At 35.3% G+C, this 18,712-nt stretch overlaps 5 protein-coding genes and 1 long non-coding RNA gene across 7 annotated transcripts; 2 read left to right on the top strand and 4 right to left on the bottom strand.

Moving 5' to 3' along the window:
• Window positions 1-1,334, bottom strand: LOC109336788 (probable carbohydrate esterase At4g34215). The gene is made up of 2 exons (XM_019573608.1): window positions 559-1,334; window positions 1-329 (listed from the first exon to the last, which is right to left on the bottom strand). Exons 1-2 carry the CDS (start codon window positions 1,108-1,110, stop codon window positions 135-137), a joined length of 747 nt encoding a protein of 248 aa, XP_019429153.1. The 5' UTR covers window positions 1,111-1,334; the 3' UTR covers window positions 1-134.
• Window positions 2,717-4,932, top strand: LOC109336316 (protein TIC 21, chloroplastic-like). Its single transcript, XM_019572842.1, has 4 exons — window positions 2,717-3,123; window positions 3,325-3,582; window positions 4,070-4,270; window positions 4,597-4,932. Exons 1-4 carry the CDS (start codon window positions 2,833-2,835, stop codon window positions 4,708-4,710), a joined length of 864 nt encoding a protein of 287 aa, XP_019428387.1. The 5' UTR covers window positions 2,717-2,832; the 3' UTR covers window positions 4,711-4,932.
• LOC109336317 (reticulon-like protein B11) lies at window positions 5,001-12,373 on the bottom strand. 2 transcript variants are annotated; one of them, XR_002106330.1, is made up of 8 exons: window positions 12,187-12,373; window positions 11,861-12,041; window positions 11,493-11,634; window positions 11,155-11,224; window positions 6,373-6,530; window positions 6,155-6,214; window positions 5,954-5,959; window positions 5,001-5,473 (listed from the first exon to the last, which is right to left on the bottom strand). XR_002106330.1 is itself a non-coding variant. In XM_019572843.1 (6 exons), exons 1-5 carry the CDS (start codon window positions 12,236-12,238, stop codon window positions 6,373-6,375), a joined length of 603 nt encoding a protein of 200 aa, XP_019428388.1. In that variant the 5' UTR covers window positions 12,239-12,372; the 3' UTR covers window positions 5,001-5,473. The 2 variants fall into 2 exon arrangements, 1 of the variants encoding a protein (XP_019428388.1); XM_019572843.1 differs by lacking the exons at window positions 5,954-5,959; window positions 6,155-6,214 and having other exon boundaries at window positions 12,187-12,372.
• Window positions 5,493-15,740, top strand: LOC109336318. Its single transcript, XR_002106331.1, has 4 exons — window positions 5,493-5,653; window positions 5,845-6,362; window positions 14,455-15,320; window positions 15,398-15,740. It is a non-coding gene; the product is annotated as an uncharacterized LOC109336318 (long non-coding RNA).
• LOC109336315 (probable cinnamyl alcohol dehydrogenase) lies at window positions 8,679-10,625 on the bottom strand. Its single transcript, XM_019572841.1, has 5 exons — window positions 10,439-10,625; window positions 10,209-10,322; window positions 9,856-10,083; window positions 9,296-9,735; window positions 8,679-8,910 (listed from the first exon to the last, which is right to left on the bottom strand). Exons 1-5 carry the CDS (start codon window positions 10,525-10,527, stop codon window positions 8,708-8,710), a joined length of 1,074 nt encoding a protein of 357 aa, XP_019428386.1. The 5' UTR covers window positions 10,528-10,625; the 3' UTR covers window positions 8,679-8,707.
• LOC109335280 (probable cinnamyl alcohol dehydrogenase) lies at window positions 16,767-18,712 on the bottom strand. Its single transcript, XM_019571409.1, has 5 exons — window positions 18,527-18,712; window positions 18,297-18,410; window positions 17,944-18,171; window positions 17,384-17,823; window positions 16,767-16,998 (listed from the first exon to the last, which is right to left on the bottom strand). Exons 1-5 carry the CDS (start codon window positions 18,613-18,615, stop codon window positions 16,796-16,798), a joined length of 1,074 nt encoding a protein of 357 aa, XP_019426954.1. The 5' UTR covers window positions 18,616-18,712; the 3' UTR covers window positions 16,767-16,795.

Below are 18,712 nucleotides of genomic sequence, written 5' to 3'. Positions count from 1 at the left end.
AAACTCAATAATTTTTCAACTTGGTGTTCCACAGTGCCACACACACTTTTAACTTTCATCACAAATTCCAAACAAGCACAAGAATCATAACATCAGAATTCAACTTTGGAAAAAGAGGGTTCAAATCGGATATTTCATGCCTCAAAATGAGTAAGATAGGCCTCAGCCAGCATTTGACCTAATTGAACTTGAGCCTCAGTGGTTAAGTGAAGATTGTCTTCCTTCAATTGCAATCCTTTTGCATCCACGCAAATCACATTAGGAAGATCAATCGATTTCTGTGCTTCTCTTACTTTCTCAATGTATTCAAACCCTGATGCTAATGCAACCTGCATACCACAACACCTTAAGAAAAAGAAGTATATTTACGGAGAGTATCTGTATCATCCATTTAATCATCATTTATTCCTAAAAAAAATTAATACAAATAAACGATGAATAAATTAATACAAATAAACGATGAATGATGAATTTGTTGTATATAAATCATTATGAGTATGTAGTGTGACATTTTCAAAGGTTATTTGGTTCCAAAATAAAATGAAGGTAATTTTGAACCTGAATTAATGGAAGAGATGGTAAATTGAGATCTTCACGAACATTATGGATGAGATTCTCCATGTTGATCTTGTAAGTCTCTGCGTCATGTTCAGATGACGTGTCACTCTCTCCTTGAAACCAAAGCAACGCTTTGATCTCGCTCTTTTCAACGCCCTTCACGCTCTCTTTCGCTCTCTTCACCATGTTCTCATACAACTCCTCCCCACGCGCCCACTCCTTTATTGCAGTGCCACCCACAGCACATGGAACTAGCCCCAACGTGCCAACCACGCGCCCACGCACCGCGTTGGCGAAGGGCATACCAGGACCCACACCGCATGCTTTCTTCGTGTCAATGTCGGCGTGGAGGGGAACGTGAGCCGGTTCCCACTTGAGGGCGGCGCTGAGGCGGAGGATGGAAGGATCTGGTCGGCACTCCGGTGGAACGACGCCGTTCCATTGCTTCTTGTTGTGGTGGTCCTTGATCACACCGCCGCGACCAGCCATGTTGCTTTGACCGGAGAGGATGAAGATATGTTTTTTCTGGTTCAGATCTGTGTTAGTTTCCATGGATTTTTGGAATTTTTTTCTTTTGAGTTGTTGGATATTGTTAAGCAAGTTATTAACCCTGGAGGAAAAAAGCTATAGCTATTATTAAAAGAGAATCACGTTTTCCATATTAAAGGTAGAGCAAAGCGTTTGTGAGAAGTTTTACAAGTTGTATTTGCCATAATTTTAATGGAATGAGGAGCACGAGGTTAACAAGAGATATACTTTAAAATTTCACTTGTTTGTTTTCCGGGGTCGGTAGTCTACGGTGGTGGGGCAAAGAAAATGATGGTGGTTTCACCAATTTATTAGGTTGGGCCCTTGTGGGTGCTCTGTTTATTGGGGTTTATATAGGCTTGTCGCGTTTCATTTAAAAACTATTGTAACTAGAAGGCATAGCCCAATTCGAATATGATGCATGGTTTTGGTTAATACTAGCTTTGAACTTGAATCACTTCTCATGTTGAGGTAGTTTAAAATGGGAGTACCGTTCCAAACAGTACATCGCCCAATTACTTGAAAAAATACATTGAATTTAAAAGTTTATTAATTGAATATTTTTCTTAGTATGAGCAACACCATGGATATTCATTATTTCTTTAGGTGGTTTGAGTAAGATTATATCATGCTAAAAAATCAGCCACAAATCCTCTCACATCATAACCAAGTGACATATTTCATTTAAAAATTAATTATTAATAAATAATAATATATGTTACTTTTTTATATTGTAAGAGAATATATAGAGATATTTACGGAAATATAATTTCTTCAATTCAAAGTATTATTAAAGAAATATCGGAAATATCACCCATTCGGCATTCACCATTAATTGTTAATTACCGTATTGTTGATATAATGTTGGCATCATCACTGTGTTTACCTATGTATGGCCAAAGCCGAAATGCGTGAAAAAAGTTGGTTCATCAAGTACAATAAAAAAAATAGTGATCCAGTTTCTTTTTTTAAAACGGACGGGGTATACATATATCTGCTGCTTAAACTCTTCCGTGTCAAGATATATGATTCACCAAAAAAATATTTAATAATTTTTATTTTAGCTTAAATAATTTTGTTTCAACTGATCAGAAGTTATGGTACCTGAAATGGTACAAAATGTAGAATAATAAATGTGATCCTATATGTCTCGTCATTTCGTGGACGTTTTTGATATAATTAATGACACCTTATTATCTTACAGGTAAGAAATTAATTTCAGTATACATGACTACTCCTCATAACAATATCGTTTCTAGTAATTGAATCTTTGATTTTTTGACTAATAACAAAGGGTTCACATATGCTGTCCCACTCTTTTGTGTCACTCCATGTGCTAGAAGATATGATTGTGCAGAAAAATATTTAATAATTACAATTTTAACTTAAATAATTTTTTTTAATTCAATAAGAGAGATAATAATATTTGAAATGGTACAAAAAAAAAATGAGACAATAAATGTCCTCTCTTAGACAAATGTCTTCCCGGTGATCTTTGAACTTTGTCTCAATCTTCCTAATTATCTAATCAAAATATTATTTTTGGTTTTGAGTCAGATTGTGAAGGCCCAATAAACAAAAAAAGAAGGGGCAGTTCTGGTTCGGCCCACTAACAATCCAAATCGAAGTCTGCGTTGCAGAGAATAGCAAAAGACAGCAAAGGAGAGCAATAGCATTGAAGATATCAAGAGAAGAAGTGAAGGCAAACATCATCTCTTCTGACTCTCTTATATAAATACAAAAGCAATGCAAACTCTACTTCCGCCGGCAACACGCTCCGGCACCTTCATGGCCTCAGTGCATGCCGTTCCGATGCCAGTCTCCGCCCATCGGCTCCCTGGACTAATTCTCCGGCCGAGTTTATTTCCCTCTCTCTCTGTCAAACCTTTTCCGTCCTTGACTCGTTCCTCTTCCTCTTTTAATTCCTTCCTTCATCATCAACCACTGAAGCTTCCCTTCACCGTAAATGCTTCTTCTCAAGTTTCTCCGCCTTTCACTTCCTCCAACGACGAACCAGAGAAAGCAAAACTCGATCAAGTACTCCCTCTATAACCTATGATTGAATGCAGCATCCTGAATTCCTCAAGCATATTCACCCGTTTCACCGTTTTGTTGTTCTAGAATATTGGATTTCCACGTTGACTATTTTTTCCTAGGGTTTCAAACTGTAGTTTTAGTTAATTCAATTTGTATTTGACGATAGCGGTTATTGTTTTTGTGGTGGTTTGAGTTGTGCAGGTATCAAAGAGATTGGAGAAGACAGCGAGGAATTTCAAGCGTTTGGGTAGTTTAGGCTTTTGGGGTCAGTTAGTGAGCACAGTGGTGGCAGCTGTTATACTTTCGTTTTCGGTTGTTGTCACCGGAAAGGTTACATCGCCGGCTACGTTTTATGCTACCGCTGGTGGAATAGCTGCTGCGTTCATTTCAGTGTTTTGGTCGTTTGGGTATATTCGTCTCTCTGATAAGCTTCGAAAAACTGCTAATGAGCCTACCAAGGTGTGTTGATTTAACACATTTTCTTCTGTTTATAGCTTCTGTCACTTTGATTAATTTGTGCAGTGGACTGAATGAAATTGTTAATTGCTTTAACCATTTTACCATTTTAATTCCACATTAATATAAAAAGGAAAACTACATCCCGATATTTGACTTAATTACATTGTTACCTATATCTCAAAAGTTACACACTTACACTTACCTCTTCTGAATGGAGAGAGATTAGTGTAACGATAGCTCAATCTCAGTGGAGGTGAGAGCCTTTTAAACATGAGTAATGGTGTAATTAAACCAAACCTTAAGGAGGGTAGTGTATTTTTTGCTATATGATACTGCAAATGCTTGACTGTGAAGTGTTCAAAAAATTACATGATAGATTTTAAAGTGGACATTTCGTGTCATTTATCTGATATGTGTATCAGTGTGTGTTTATTATCTGCTAACTGGTTTTTTACGAGGCAACGTCATGTTTTACTCGTGCTTTCAGGCTCCCCCACGTGCCGATGTGGTGAAAAGCTTAGTAAACGGTATAACAGTGAACATTTTGGGAATGGGCGCTGCCATTCTTGGGTTGCAAGCCACAGTTGGGTTGTTGGTCGCAAAGGCTCTCACCTCCTCTGTCAACCCATATCAGGGGATTTCTCCTGGTTACAGCCCTGTTCTTGCATTAGATGTATTTTTGGTACAGGTAAAACATACAAATTCCATATAGAGTTTCCTTTGATTTATAATCAAACAGATCACATGAATATGTGATTTTAGAATACTTTCTTATTCCTATCAGCTTAACTCTTATTATTTTCCCACTTTCCTTTAGGCTGCAAATTTTGACCTGCATGGCTAATCTGTTTAGCAATATATGTAAAGTCTTGGATGACAAATCATATTCTGAAACTTTGTTTTCCTTGTCACAAGTGATGGTTTTTTACGCATCTAGTCTTTGTCTTAAGTAGACAGCTTTAAATTTTTGGAATGAGTAACACTATTAAACTTGAGTTATAATTTGTTTTACAGGCTTCCGCAAACACCATTCTTTCTCATTTTCTTGGGCTTGTTTTCTCACTGGAGTTGTTGCGCTCGGTCACATTACCTCCTTCAGAAGCTGCTCCACTTCCCAAGTTTGCTTAAGGTGTACCTCAAGGATATGTGATGAAAATTACCCGCACAGAAGAATGTATCTCATTTGTAGTGCTTCTTTTCTTAGGTGATTGATATGTATTTTCAAAATTTAAAAAACTCACGCAGTATATGCTAATAAGTGTTAATAGACGTGATATGCAAAGTGCAGGTTTTTGCTCCATTTTCAAGAGACTATCTTGTTTGTCTTTGATAGTATGATGTGGGTTTCATGGTCAAGGAACAAAGTTTATACCTTTAGGTGCCACTTTAAAATTAGGACAAAGAAATATAAATGGAACTACCTACCTTGTTTCAGAGTTTCACTTGTATGATATCTTAGAAGAACTAAAAGGTGGTACTGACATTCTAGTAGCAAGCATTTCTAGCACTATATCAGGTAAAGTAACCAACGAAAATCCTTGTGGTTAAAACCATGTCATGTTACAGTCCTAGAGAAACAAACTGATATGCCAGTTCTCTATTTCCAATTTTCCCTTCCCCCTTACTCTGGTAATCTAGCCCAAAGTGAAGCATTACAAGGGTAGCATACCCAATGAAAAGAATTCATAGAAAGCATCTTCCAAGGAGTACATAGATAATCAGAGGAGAATAATCACCTATGTTGAAGCTATTGGTCAATCCTGCTTCTGAAGAGTTACCAAACCATCTAACCATCAACAGCATCCAGCAAATAGAAAACCTCAAGAACTCCATATGTAAAGCACCCCTTTTGATTATGCCCCTAATTAAACTTTACTTATCCAATTGCACCCTGAATTCAAAAAACGAATTTAACCCAAAAGCTCATGTGAACCATTATGACATTGCTATTTACATTGCCTAGAAAACTACAAATCAATTTATTAAAAATATCAGTCGAATTTGGCTGGAATTGGCATTTTGTACAAACATCATATATGATATAACTATCACAAATTCACTACATATGAAAGTGGACAAGGATCCTCTATCCCAAGAAAATCTTGTTCTCATGTATCAAGCCAATGAAATCTCATAGAATAGCGTACATATATTAATTGATGTTATTATAAATTTTATTTTTAATTAAATAAAATTTTCTGATTGGATGAGAACACCAAATGGGACACCCAATAGGACAGGTGATCTGCATCTATATGAAAGTAGACATTCATATGCACACCATTCATATCCCGTAGAGCATACCGAGTCTGCCTCCCTTTTACACCTTCTATGATAGATAACTAGTTAATTCAGTTTCATGGTAGATAACTACAGTGATGACTTCTCAATTGTCATGGAAACTTGTCAAAACTTAACATAAGAGAATAGCATATGATACCAGCAAATATAGACATGAGTGTTAAAGTTTTAAATATATGTACGTGGTATTCTATCGGATATCTTGCCTTTCAACTTTAATTGCTTTCAGGTGTAAAATAGTTTTGCCTTAAATAGAAACTTGCCACACTAAAAAGATTTCTTGACCCAGCACTTACATACACAAATAACTACCCAGCACAATCCCTCTCTACTGCAACCACAATTAAAAAAGATTAAGTTGCTTAGTACAGTTATGGACACTGCATCAACAATAGACAAATTGCTTACAAATATAACTGAAACAAAGTTTCGCATTTGAGCAACTTTTGCATCAAACACACGCGTAAAGAAAAACAATGGTTAGCTTACCTACTGAACCTTCTTTTCTTTGGGAATCTTGCTTAATACAATAGCGTGAATCTTCGTATAGTGTGGCTGAATAATACTATGTACCGAATACAGCTTTTCATCAATTTGATCTTGGTACTTGTCATACAACAGAGGAACAGACAAGCTAAGAAGAACACCTACGAGGAAAAGTATTTAAAATATTAGATGAAAACTAATGCTGACAGAAATTCAACAACAATAATGGGAATGCATAAAAGTTAACAAATCAGACCTACTATTCATGGTGGGCGCTTCATACTATCATTATCGAAATTTCTTAGTTTATGATGGTAAGACTCTCTCTTTTCTTTTTTAATGCACAATTGATTGATTACTTTAGAAATGTTTTCATCAAGATTGGTTGCTATACAATTATTGTGCTTTCTTGCTTATCTTTGGTACAGAATGCTTTTTAAGTTTGATGTACAGGAACGACTTGGTACTTGACAATTTAGCTGTGGCTAGTTGTCTTATAATTCAGTGTCGTGCTGAATTTATTTTGTGCTAATACTAAAAATGAATGGTTCATTTAGATCAATTAACAGTAGGTTAAAGGGCTTCTAAAATCCCTTTTGTATGATGTGGAAGAGAATTATATACTTGGGTCTGTCTCATGTGCTGGTCAACATGGTGAATAAATGGGTGTTAGTTTTATTTATTTATAAATCAAGCTTGTTTCTTGATTTTATATAACTCTGTAATTGAAGGTTTTTGTTGTGAATTGGTGTTGATAACATTGAATTCATTGTTTGACATCTTGGGCTCTGGTTCTGCCCTTTTTGAAGAGGACCGCCTTTTTCCTGTACCCAATTGGTGTCGTAAGTGTCCTTTCTCCTATTTGTAAGTATTGAATATGCCTCTCATTTTTGTTTTCTGATGTGTTAATATTGCATCTGAACTCAGTTTCTGGTCTGCAGTGATTTTGAATGGCTTCAATCCTTCTAGATACTTTATGAACATGTACTTTGGTCGACAAATATGATCATTCCGTATAAAAATTTTGATCTGTCAGTGTCCTTCAGATTATAGAGTATTCAGAGTTTCCACCATGAGAAGGCTTCAAGTAATGTTTGATTGTTTGTTTGAAGATTATAGTAGCCAACTAATGCCTCTATTTAGGCCTTTAATCACAACCAATGGAAGTTGGAATGTAGTAAATCAGGGTAGCCACTAGCCAGTGTATTTTTTTACAGTTGTTAACTAGAATATTTGATCAAATGAATATACTCATTCTAATGAATTTTATTTGCCCCCATCTGGAATCTTTCCTCCCAACAAAGAATAGTTTTTACTTTTCAAGAATATATTATTTCATGAGGCTGATATCTTGCTGTTCATACTTAGTCCTCCTTGTGATTAAACATTTACCCCTATCACTCATGGTTAACTTGTTTGGGAGGTTATTAGAAATGTCTAGAAAAACAGTTTTTCTTAAATGCACCTAGCATTATTTCCTAGTGGTAGATGGAAGTAAGTTTATCAAGAAAAAACAATGGTGCAAACTTTCAAACTGATGTTGTAAAATTGTTTACTTCCATGTCGCTCTCATTTCTGATTTGTTTGGTTCATCTTATGGAAGTATCTAAGCTGCTATCCACTAGAAAACTAATCACATTTAACTATCACCTTTTAGTAGCTACCAAATATGAAATATAAGTTGGACTTTTTGTGATTTAGTTTCAATGAAAATGAGATCTTAGATTAAAAGTTTCTATGTTATGATCCTAGTGTTAATGCCATATCTTGCGGTCTTGTGTAGCAGTTAAGAACCATAGATATCCATGTCAGACACAGTAATATGAAGTTAAAATGCGCTGATTAGTTTTCCTCTTCATGTCCAACAATCTCCAAGTTCAATCTGTGGAATGCCTTAGCTTACAGTCAATAGCAATGCTTGTGCGTAAAACTTAGGTCTTAGGACTTGTGTTTAAAGAAGAATTTCTCTGCACTCCTAAATCTATTGTAAATTGTAGTAGTGATATGCAGAGTGTCAAACTGAGGGGGATGTTTAGATAAGTATGTGTACGGTTTACCATATTTTTCGATTTCAAAGATTAGGTAAAATCCAGAGATTCAAACAAGCAATATCACATTTACATCCACTTTAAACAGTGAAATCATATACAAAGTTTGGTATTTTTTTTGCTTCCGATGCAATTTTAATCAATAAAGTGAGAAACAACAAAGCAGAGAAAACAGAACACAGTAAAACAAAACAACTTGATTGGGGTATTATTAGCCGTATAAGGCTTTAATTAATATCTCCAGGCTTTTCATAATGTTTATTGTTGGTATATCTCCTGTTTGGATAATTTCACTGGTCAAATTTGCTGCCTTTAACATCCACAACAAATCTATATCTGACATCGTTATTCTCCAACCTTTGAAGTGCTTTGTTAATGTAATCCATTTTTACCACTTCAATCATGGAACTCAGACCCTTCTCTTTCCATAACTCTAGCATCTCCTCAGTCTCCTTTATGCTCCCAACGAAGCTCCCTGTGATTGACTTCCTACCTGCACACACCAACACCAGCACAAATCATTGAAATTGTAAAGTTGAAAAATCAATGAGCAAATTAGCTACTTAATCATTGCACTTATTCTTCACTTGCAAATTGCTGAACTTATTTATGTCTAACTCTAACTTTACAAATCTCATACTAACTAGTCTTTGCTAAGAACTACAGTTATTTTTTAGCAACTGGAGAATAATTTATTTGCCAAAAGTTGCTAATTTTATCTGAACTTCTGAAGTGGTCAAATGAGGTGGTACAAGGATACAAAGGTTGCCAAAAGAAGTGGTTGAAAATTTCCTGATCTATTAGTATCCAATATGAAAAACTAGGCAAATAAAACAAAAACACAAAGTTTGCAAAAGATGAGAAAGAGGGTGTCTTACCAAGCATAACCATAGGGCTAACAAATTGAAGAGGGGTGTTTATGACACCCATCAAGATCAGCTTGCCATCAACCTTGAGCAAGGAAAGATAAGGCTCAAGAGGGTGACCAACAGGCACAGTGTCAATGATATAGTCAAGTGAATCAGCAGCTCCCTGCATGCTTGTGGTATCTGAGCTAACCAGATACTCATCAGCTCCAAGGTGCTCAAGTGCCTCCTTCTTCTTCTTATCAGAAGAGCTTATTACAGTGACATGGTGACCAAATGCCTTTGCTATCTTCACACCCATGTGTCCTACTCCTCCAAGACCTAATATTCCACCCTTCAACCCACTCGTTTTCAGCCCAAAGTGTGTCAGTGGACTATACACAGTCACACCAGCACACAATAATGGTGCAACTTGTTCTGGTGTCAATCCCTCTGGTATTTTCACAACAAACCTGGTAAAAAACTTCAAATTGATTAATCAATCAAATGGGGTTTTTAAGGGTTGGCATAAAGCATGAAACTTGAAGTTAATAATTGAGTTTTAAGCAATTTGTGAAGATCGAGTTTATTACTTTTGCTCAACGACCATGGTTTTAGCAAAGCCACCTTGTGTGGGTTTTCCATCAGTATAGACATCATTGTAAGACCAGATTTTCTTGCTGCAGTATTGTTCAATATCTGATTGGCATGCATGGCAACTTTTGCAGCATCCAACAAGAAGTCCAGCTCCAACTATCTCTCCAACTTTGAACCTCGTAACATCTGAACCCACCTCTAGTACCTCACCAACCACCTCATGCCTATTGGAATAAGCATTAGAGAATCATTATTATTTAAGGAGCACGATGAAATAATATCATAAAATGATTGAACTATATATAAAAAAATATTATATAAAAGTATCGAAAAAAAACATATCAGGTACCCCGGGACCATGGGATAGTTGGACATGCCAAGATCATTTTTTATTTGATGGAGATCAGAATGGCAAAGTCCACAGTAGTGAACTTTAATGTAGATATCATCCGGGCCTGTGTTTCTGCATGTTTAATATATATAACACACAATTTACCATTACACATAGTATATTAAACATCAATGAGGTATAGAAATAATAATAATAATAATAATAAAGATAGAAAATGAGATGTTCACCTAAGAGTGAAGGTGTATGGGGAGAGAATCCCAGAAGAATCTCTTGCTGCCCATCCAACTGTAGTTCTTTGTGCCTCTAGGCTACCCATGTTTGTTTTCTGTAAAAAACCAAAGAATGGATGAATAGAGAATAGAAGAAATGAAAGGGGAGTGAGTGTTGAATGACCTTGATTGGTTAGTGCAATAATGGGGTGCTGATATAAAGGTTTCAATTGTAGACATGAAAGTAATTTATTCCGAATAGGAGAAAGACATCTCAACAAGGAGTGTGGGACCATTGGGTGTTGTTCTTGAACTTAGGTTTGGTTCTCTGCTTTCCTTCCTTCTACGTCTTCATCAAAAACATCTCAATATGGTTAATATACTCTGGTCACTATTTACAAGTTATCAAAATTTATTTATTAAATAATAATTTAATATAAATACATGCAGAAAGGGGCATTTAGATGAATGAAAATATTAAAATTTTATATTCGAAAGATATCATTGTTGTAACAACTCACTTACCCCAGCAGGGCGGCACTTCCCTAAATGGGATCATCTGTGCCACTCATGTCTCTAGCAATATTTCAACCCAATTATAAGTCTTTATTTACTTAAAGAGTGGAGATCTGTGTATTTCAATATTAAGTTTTTAAATTCACTTCTCATCTTAGTCATCAATTTTATGGGTATTTAATGATTTATATTTAAACATTAATTCAAACTAAACTCACCGATATAGATCAAAGTTAGGAAGTTGAATAGACTACCAACATAAGATATCACCCACAGTATACCAGCAACCTTCAACAAGTTCACATAAAAAAGTGTCACCATAAAATTCTGTACCTGAATAGCTTAAAGACGAGCCCAACTCCTCTCCAGTACTGGAGAGTCCTGGATTTTAAGGGGAAACAATAACAATAATTTATTTTATTAAAAAATGAGTTAAATTTAGGACTGTTAGATTTTTATTTTTGCCACGTGTCATGATTTCAACATGGTAATGGACTCTCCGGTGGAGAGGATCCAAATTCCTTAAAGACAATATGAAAAAAGTATAGCTACACACCTGAAGGCAAAGGATCAAATTCCTCTCGATTGCAATGTCATGTGCAACTGACAAAACACGATTTATCCGAATTTGCATCGCATCAGCAACCTTGGAAATAGTTTCCTCTGAGATCTCCAGATCAGGGAGAGGAGGAAGAGGTCTGTGATAAAACAAATCAATTTCAAGTAAAGAAAGTATAGTGACCAGTACCACCATGGATTGACATCTCTTCTGCATTTACTCAGGTGCATATAAATTTTTAGAACAGTTAACAATGCATGCATGTGCATTTTCCCTGAAATTTCTCCATCCGTAAAATAATTCTAGTAATGAACAGTTTAAATACCAGAAGGATATCAATCTCTCTCAAGTGAAATTTCAAGTACCTGTTGAGAAGATTAGCAGCTTTGGCCCAAAGAAAGATAATAACGACGAGTAGCAACATAACGTTCGTGACGAACGATAAGAGATTATAACCAGCATGTTCAAAGAGGTACCATAACGTAGTAGCGGAAACCAGAACCGCAACTCCACCACACCAATTCTTCCAAAGAAGCACATCAGCAACTACCAAAAAACAAATCGCAAAATGAACAATACGAATAATTCTATCGCCTAGATTATTTGCTAAACATTATTGACGAACCATTCGAAGGTTAGATTGATTCTATAAATGAAATCATAGATTGCATGAGAGGGAAAGAGAGAGAACCTAAGCCACCGCCAAGAGCGTGATGAACAGAAATGCGTTTAGATTCCGCCATGGGATCAGGGAAGTTATGCAGTGGATGCACACAGATTAGTAGCAGTTCAGTTCAGTTATGTTATGATTGCTTTGCTCTTTTTTCTTTCCGTGTTTGGTCATGTGCGCTACCATGCCATGGGCTCATTTTGACCCATCTTTCGACCCAAATATTGTGCTCTATGCCCATGTATATAATTCTAAATATAATATTAATTTTAGAGGTAAGAGTTCGTCTAAGAAAAGTGTAGCCTCAAAATTGGCAAATTAAAAGTTACGTCGATTAAGTGCAAAAAATTGTGTAATTTGAATTACTCTATGCCAAAAACATTTACCATGGTTACTAGAACAAAAGTATAGTTCATATGACGGGTGACTTCATCACAAAATTGTCTCACCTAATTTATTTAGGTTCATTATTGGGTTTTGTAACTTTGAAATGGTGACCTAGGAGGATAAAATTAAATTTAGAGAAAAATATGTATAGACGGATAGTATAAAAGTTTTTTACAATGTTACTGTATTATTTACTGTTCATTGTATCATTAACTCTTTAGAAAAAATAATCCAAATTAAGAGTAAATGATATATTGATTATGTATAAATCTTACACTGTGAATATATATCCTCTAAAATTAAAGTGATTTTAATACTATGTTCTTACCAAATCGTCCTAGTTTTGTTAATGTCATTAAAATACTTGTTAAGAAATTTAAAATTGAGGTAACCATAAATACTTACAAATTAAACATATAGTTTACAAAATAATTACTTTTTGAATTTCAATGTGTTAAATACCTTTTTATACAGAAATCAATTGAAAGGAAAAAAAGCTTTAAGAAGGTACAAGGATTAAGTTGATTAGTGATTTAGTGTCACATGTCCGTAGTAAAAGCTTCTTGAAATACTATTTTTAAACAAAAAGCTTGAAATATTCTCTAAAACAAACTTCATAACAAATTCTGGTTGAAACAATAAAAGCATTCCTTTGAGAACAGTTAGCTCACATGTAAGATACAGACAATAGAATCCCAGATATGGCCAGTGCCTACCTAGGTTGAACCACATTTAAAAAGTTTGGGCTGTTTCAAGGTGCTACTTCATCTTCGTTACCCGAGTCTTTATCATCTGAAGAATCTTCTTTCTGTTGCTGCTCTAGGGTAAGTCCTTGTATTTCATCTATTTTGCTAGAGGGTCATCATTTTCAAAAATTCCCTTAAACATTGGCTCGTTTAGCCAATGTATTGCGTTATATTTTGAAATGTATGAATTTGGTTAAATCAAGAACCTAGGTTTCTGTGTGATTAAATGATTCATATTTTTATTTTGTTTAGAACTTTTTATTATTTGCTGCTTTATTGAGAGTCCACTCCTAAAAGACTATTCTATTAGGTTGGGAAAACCTCATGGCTATGACTTAAGTATCACATTGTTATTCTACTCAATATGGGACTCTTAAGTCTGTGTCTTTTATGTTTCTATTCATTTTCAGGTATGACCATAGTACTGCAATGCACTTTTTGTTGTCTTCTCAGTGTTGGTTTTCAACTTTTTATTACTGACTGGGATGTTTCTGGCAACCTTTTGTTGGTAAGGCTACTTTCCATAGTAAATATTTCATTTGTTTCATATTTAAATCTCTTGCTCTTGGTGCCAACACATGTGTATATTTTTTACCCCATGCAATCTCAAGGTTCCTGACCAATGCTTATCTTCGAGAAGAGGCTCCAAACAGCTATGTGGTTGAACAGCATCTTGAATGGTATGTTTGAAAATTTAAGTTGCTTACATCTTCAATTCTGAAAGCATGTCCCAATGTATGGTGAAATGTTAATTTGAAAATGCTTCTTCAAAATGTTTGATTCCATTGAGAAGTAGTGAAGTACTGAGTTTGGTTGATCACTTCTGCCTAGGAATTATACTGATTATTTTCCATTCGCTATTTTTTTCCTTTGGTATTACATGGTAGGATGTATGCATTTGATGTGCACTGCAACTCTTTCTTCCCGAAGTTTGTTTTGCTATATGGTAATTTCTGACTCCTTGGTTACTTGGTTAGTATAGATTATCTTCTACTGTTAGCAGCTAATGGTATCTTGTATTAGTGTGTCACTGATGTGTAGTTCTTTGGCAGTGATCCATTATTTCCTGTCCCCTCTATTGATGGCTCATGGTTTCATTCCGCAATTTGAGCAACTATTTGCATCAAACACACGCGTAAAGAAAAACAATGGTTAGCTTACCTACTGAACCTTCTTTTCTTTGGGAATCTTGCTTAAAACAATAGCGTGAATCTTCGTATAGTGTGGCTGAATAATACTATGTACCGAATACAGCTTTTCATCAATTTGATCTTGGTACTTGTCATACAACAGAGGAACAGACAAGCTAAGAAGAACACCTACGAGGAAAAGTATTTAAAATATTAGATGAAAACTAATGCTGACAGAAATTCAACAACAATAATGGGAATGCATAAAAGTTAACAAATCAGACCTACTATTCATGGTGGGCGCTTCATACTATCATTATCGAAATTTCTTAGTTTATGATGGTAAGACTCTCTCTTTTCTTTTTTAATGCACAATTGATTGATTACTTTAGAAATGTTTTCATCAAGATTGGTTGCTATACAATTATTGTGCTTTCTTGCTTATCTTTGGTACAGAATGCTTTTTAAGTTTGATGTACAGGAACGACTTGGTACTTGACAATTTAGCTGTGGCTAGTTGTCTTATAATTCAGTGTCGTGCTGAATTTATTTTGTGCTAATACTAAAAATGAATGGTTCATTTAGATCAATTAACAGTAGGTTAAAGGGCTTCTAAAATCCCTTTTGTATGATGTGGAAGAGAATTATATACTTGGGTCTGTCTCATGTGCTGGTCAACATGGTGAATAAATGGGTGTTAGTTTTATTTATTTATAAATCAAGCTTGTTTCTTGATTTTATATAACTCTGTAATTGAAGGTTTTTGTTGTGAATTGGTGTTGATAACATTGAATTCATTGTTTGACATCTTGGGCTCTGGTTCTGCCCTTTTTGAAGAGGACCGCCTTTTTCCTGTACCCAATTGGTGTCGTAAGTGTCCTTTCTCCTATTTGTAAGTATTGAATATGCCTCTCATTTTTGTTTTCTGATGTGTTAATATTGCATCTGAACTCAGTTTCTGGTCTGCAGTGATTTTGAATGGCTTCAATCCTTCTAGATACTTTATGAACATGTACTTTGGTCGACAAATATGATCATTCCGTATAAAAATTTTGATCTGTCAGTGTCCTTCAGATTATAGAGTATTCAGAGTTTCCACCATGAGAAGGCTTCAAGTAATGTTTGATTGTTTGTTTGAAGATTATAGTAGCCAACTAATGCCTCTATTTAGGCCTTTAATCACAACCAATGGAAGTTGGAATGTAGTAAATCAGGGTAGCCACTAGCCAGTGTATTTTTTTACAGTTGTTAACTAGAATATTTGATCAAATGAATATACTCATTCTAATGAATTTTATTTGCCCCCATCTGGAATCTTTCCTCCCAACAAAGAATAGTTTTTACTTTTCAAGAATATATTATTTCATGAGGCTGATATCTTGCTGTTCATACTTAGTCCTCCTTGTGATTAAACATTTACCCCTATCACTCATGGTTAACTTGTTTGGGAGGTTATTAGAAATGTCTAGAAAAACAGTTTTTCTTAAATGCACCTAGCATTATTTCCTAGTGGTAGATGGAAGTAAGTTTATCAAGAAAAAACAATGGTGCAAACTTTCAAACTGATGTTGTAAAATTGTTTACTTCCATGTCGCTCTCATTTCTGATTTGTTTGGTTCATCTTATGGAAGTATCTAAGCTGCTATCCACTAGAAAACTAATCACATTTAACTATCACCTTTTAGTAGCTACCAAATATGAAATATAAGTTGGACTTTTTGTGATTTAGTTTCAATGAAAATGAGATCTTAGATTAAAAGTTTCTATGTTATGATCCTAGTGTTAATGCCATATCTTGCGGTCTTGTGTAGCAGTTAAGAACCATAGATATCCATGTCAGACACAGTAATATGAAGTTAAAATGCGCTGATTAGTTTTCCTCTTCATGTCCAACAATCTCCAAGTTCAATCTGTGGAATGCCTTAGCTTACAGTCAATAGCAATGCTTGTGCGTAAAACTTAGGTCTTAGGACTTGTGTTTAAAGAAGAATTTCTCTGCACTCCTAAATCTATTGTAAATTGTAGTAGTGATATGCAGAGTGTCAAACTGAGGGGGATGTTTAGATAAGTATGTGTACGGTTTACCATATTTTTCGATTTCAAAGATTAGGTAAAATCCAGAGATTCAAACAAGCAATATCACATTTACATCCACTTTAAACAGTGAAATCATATACAAAGTTTGGTATTTTTTTTTGCTTCCGATGCAATTTTAATCAATAAAGTGAGAAACAACAAAGCAGAGAAAACAGAACACAGTAAAACAAAACAACTTGATTGGGGTATTATTAGCCGTATAAGGCTTTAATTAATATCTCCAGGCTTTTCATAATGTTTATTGTTGGTATATCTCCTGTTTGGATAATTTCACTGGTCAAATTTGCTGCCTTTAACATCCACAACAAATCTATATCTGACATCGTTATTCTCCAACCTTTGAAGTGCTTTGTTAATGTAATCCATTTTTACCACTTCAATCATGGAACTCAGACCCTTCTCTTTCCATAACTCTAGCATCTCCTCAGTCTCCTTTATGCTCCCAACGAAGCTCCCTGTGATTGACTTCCTACCTGCACACACCAACACCAGCACAAATCATTGAAATTGTAAAGTTGAAAAATCAATGAGCAAATTAGCTACTTAATCATTGCACTTATTCTTCACTTGCAAATTGCTGAACTTATTTATGTCTAACTCTAACTTTACAAATCTCATACTAACTAGTCTTTGCTAAGAACTACAGTTATTTTTTAGCAACTGGAGAATAATTTATTTGCCAAAAGTTGCTAATTTTATCTGAACTTCTGAAGTGGTCAAATGAGGTGGTACAAGGATACAAAGGTTGCCAAAAGAAGTGGTTGAAAATTTCCTGATCTATTAGTATCCAATATGAAAAACTAGGCAAATAAAACAAAAACACAAAGTTTGCAAAAGATGAGAAAGAGGGTGTCTTACCAAGCATAACCATAGGGCTAACAAATTGAAGAGGGGTGTTTATGACACCCATCAAGATCAGCTTGCCATCAACCTTGAGCAAGGAAAGATAAGGCTCAAGAGGGTGACCAACAGGCACAGTGTCAATGATATAGTCAAGTGAATCAGCAGCTCCCTGCATGCTTGTGGTATCTGAGCTAACCAGATACTCATCAGCTCCAAGGTGCTCAAGTGCCTCCTTCTTCTTCTTATCAGAAGAGCTTATTACAGTGACATGGTGACCAAATGCCTTTGCTATCTTCACACCCATGTGTCCTACTCCTCCAAGACCTAATATTCCACCCTTCAACCCACTCGTTTTCAGCCCAAAGTGTGTCAGTGGACTATACACAGTCACACCAGCACACAATAATGGTGCAACTTGTTCTGGTGTCAATCCCTCTGGTATTTTCACAACAAACCTGGTAAAAAACTTCAAATTGATTAATCAATCAAATGGGGTTTTTAAGGGTTGGCATAAAGCATGAAACTTGAAGTTAATAATTGAGTTTTAAGCAATTTGTGAAGATCGAGTTTATTACTTTTGCTCAACGACCATGGTTTTAGCAAAGCCACCTTGTGTGGGTTTTCCATCAGTATAGACATCATTGTAAGACCAGATTTTCTTGCTGCAGTATTGTTCAATATCTGATTGGCATGCATGGCAACTTTTGCAGCATCCAACAAGAAGTCCAGCTCCAACTATCTCTCCAACTTTGAACCTCGTAACATCTGAACCCACCTCTAGTACCTCACCAACCACCTCATGCCTATTGGAATAAGCATTAGAGAATCATTATTATTTAAGGAGCACGATGAAATAATATCATAAAATGATTGAACTATATATAAAAAAATATTATATAAAAGTATCGAAAAAAAACATATCAGGTACCCCGGGACCATGGGATAGTTGGACATGCCAAGATCATTTTTTATTTGATGGAGATCAGAATGGCAAAGTCCACAGTAGTGAACTTTAATGTAGATATCATCCGGGCCTGTGTTTCTGCATGTTTAATATATATAACACACAATTTACCATTACACATAGTATATTAAACATCAATGAGGTATAGAAATAATAATAATAATAATAATAAAGATAGAAAATGAGATGTTCACCTAAGAGTGAAGGTGTATGGGGAGAGAATCCCAGAAGAATCTCTTGCTGCCCATCCAACTGTAGTTCTTTGTGCCTCTAGGCTACCCATGTTTGTTTTCTGTAAAAAACCAAAGAATGGATGAATAGAGAATAGAAGAAATGAAAGGGGAGTGAGTGTTGAATGACCTTGATTGGTTAGTGCAATA

The sequence above is a fragment of the Lupinus angustifolius genome, chromosome LG20 (assembly GCF_001865875.1).
Source record: "Lupinus angustifolius cultivar Tanjil chromosome LG20, LupAngTanjil_v1.0, whole genome shotgun sequence".
Lineage (NCBI taxonomy): Eukaryota > Viridiplantae > Streptophyta > Magnoliopsida > Fabales > Fabaceae > Lupinus > Lupinus angustifolius.
Note: the sequence above shows the minus strand (reverse complement) of the source record. Positions and strands in the feature narration are given on the sequence as shown.

Coding starts and splice junctions, on each gene's coding strand:
- LOC109336788 (XM_019573608.1), bottom strand. CDS start 1,110: ATGGAAACTAACACAGATCTGAACCAGAAAAAACATATCTTCATCCTC. Junction 330..558: donor CATCTCTTCCATTAATTCAG/GTTCAAAATTAC, acceptor TGTGGTATGCAG/GTTGCATTAGCATCAGGGTT.
- LOC109336316 (XM_019572842.1), top strand. CDS start 2,833: ATGCAAACTCTACTTCCGCCGGCAACACGCTCCGGCACCTTCATGGCC. Junction 3,583..4,069: donor CTGCTAATGAGCCTACCAAG/GTGTGTTGATTT, acceptor TCGTGCTTTCAG/GCTCCCCCACGTGCCGATGT. Junction 4,271..4,596: donor TAGATGTATTTTTGGTACAG/GTAAAACATACA, acceptor TTTGTTTTACAG/GCTTCCGCAAACACCATTCT.
- LOC109336315 (XM_019572841.1), bottom strand. CDS start 10,527: ATGGGTAGCCTAGAGGCACAAAGAACTACAGTTGGATGGGCAGCAAGA. Junction 10,084..10,208: donor AACTATCCCATGGTCCCGGG/GTACCTGATATG, acceptor TTATTCCAATAG/GCATGAGGTGGTTGGTGAGG. Junction 9,736..9,855: donor ACCATGGTCGTTGAGCAAAA/GTAATAAACTCG, acceptor GTTTTTTACCAG/GTTTGTTGTGAAAATACCAG.
- LOC109336317 (XM_019572843.1), bottom strand. CDS start 12,238: ATGGCGGAATCTAAACGCATTTCTGTTCATCACGCTCTTGGCGGTGGC. Junction 12,042..12,186: donor CGCTCTTGGCGGTGGCTTAG/GTTCTCTCTCTT, acceptor GTTTTTTGGTAG/TTGCTGATGTGCTTCTTTGG. Junction 11,225..11,492: donor ATTTGATCCTTTGCCTTCAG/GTGTGTAGCTAT, acceptor AACTTGTTGAAG/GTTGCTGGTATACTGTGGGT.
- LOC109335280 (XM_019571409.1), bottom strand. CDS start 18,615: ATGGGTAGCCTAGAGGCACAAAGAACTACAGTTGGATGGGCAGCAAGA. Junction 18,411..18,526: donor CCATACACCTTCACTCTTAG/GTGAACATCTCA, acceptor TTAAACATGCAG/AAACACAGGCCCGGATGATA. Junction 17,824..17,943: donor ACCATGGTCGTTGAGCAAAA/GTAATAAACTCG, acceptor GTTTTTTACCAG/GTTTGTTGTGAAAATACCAG.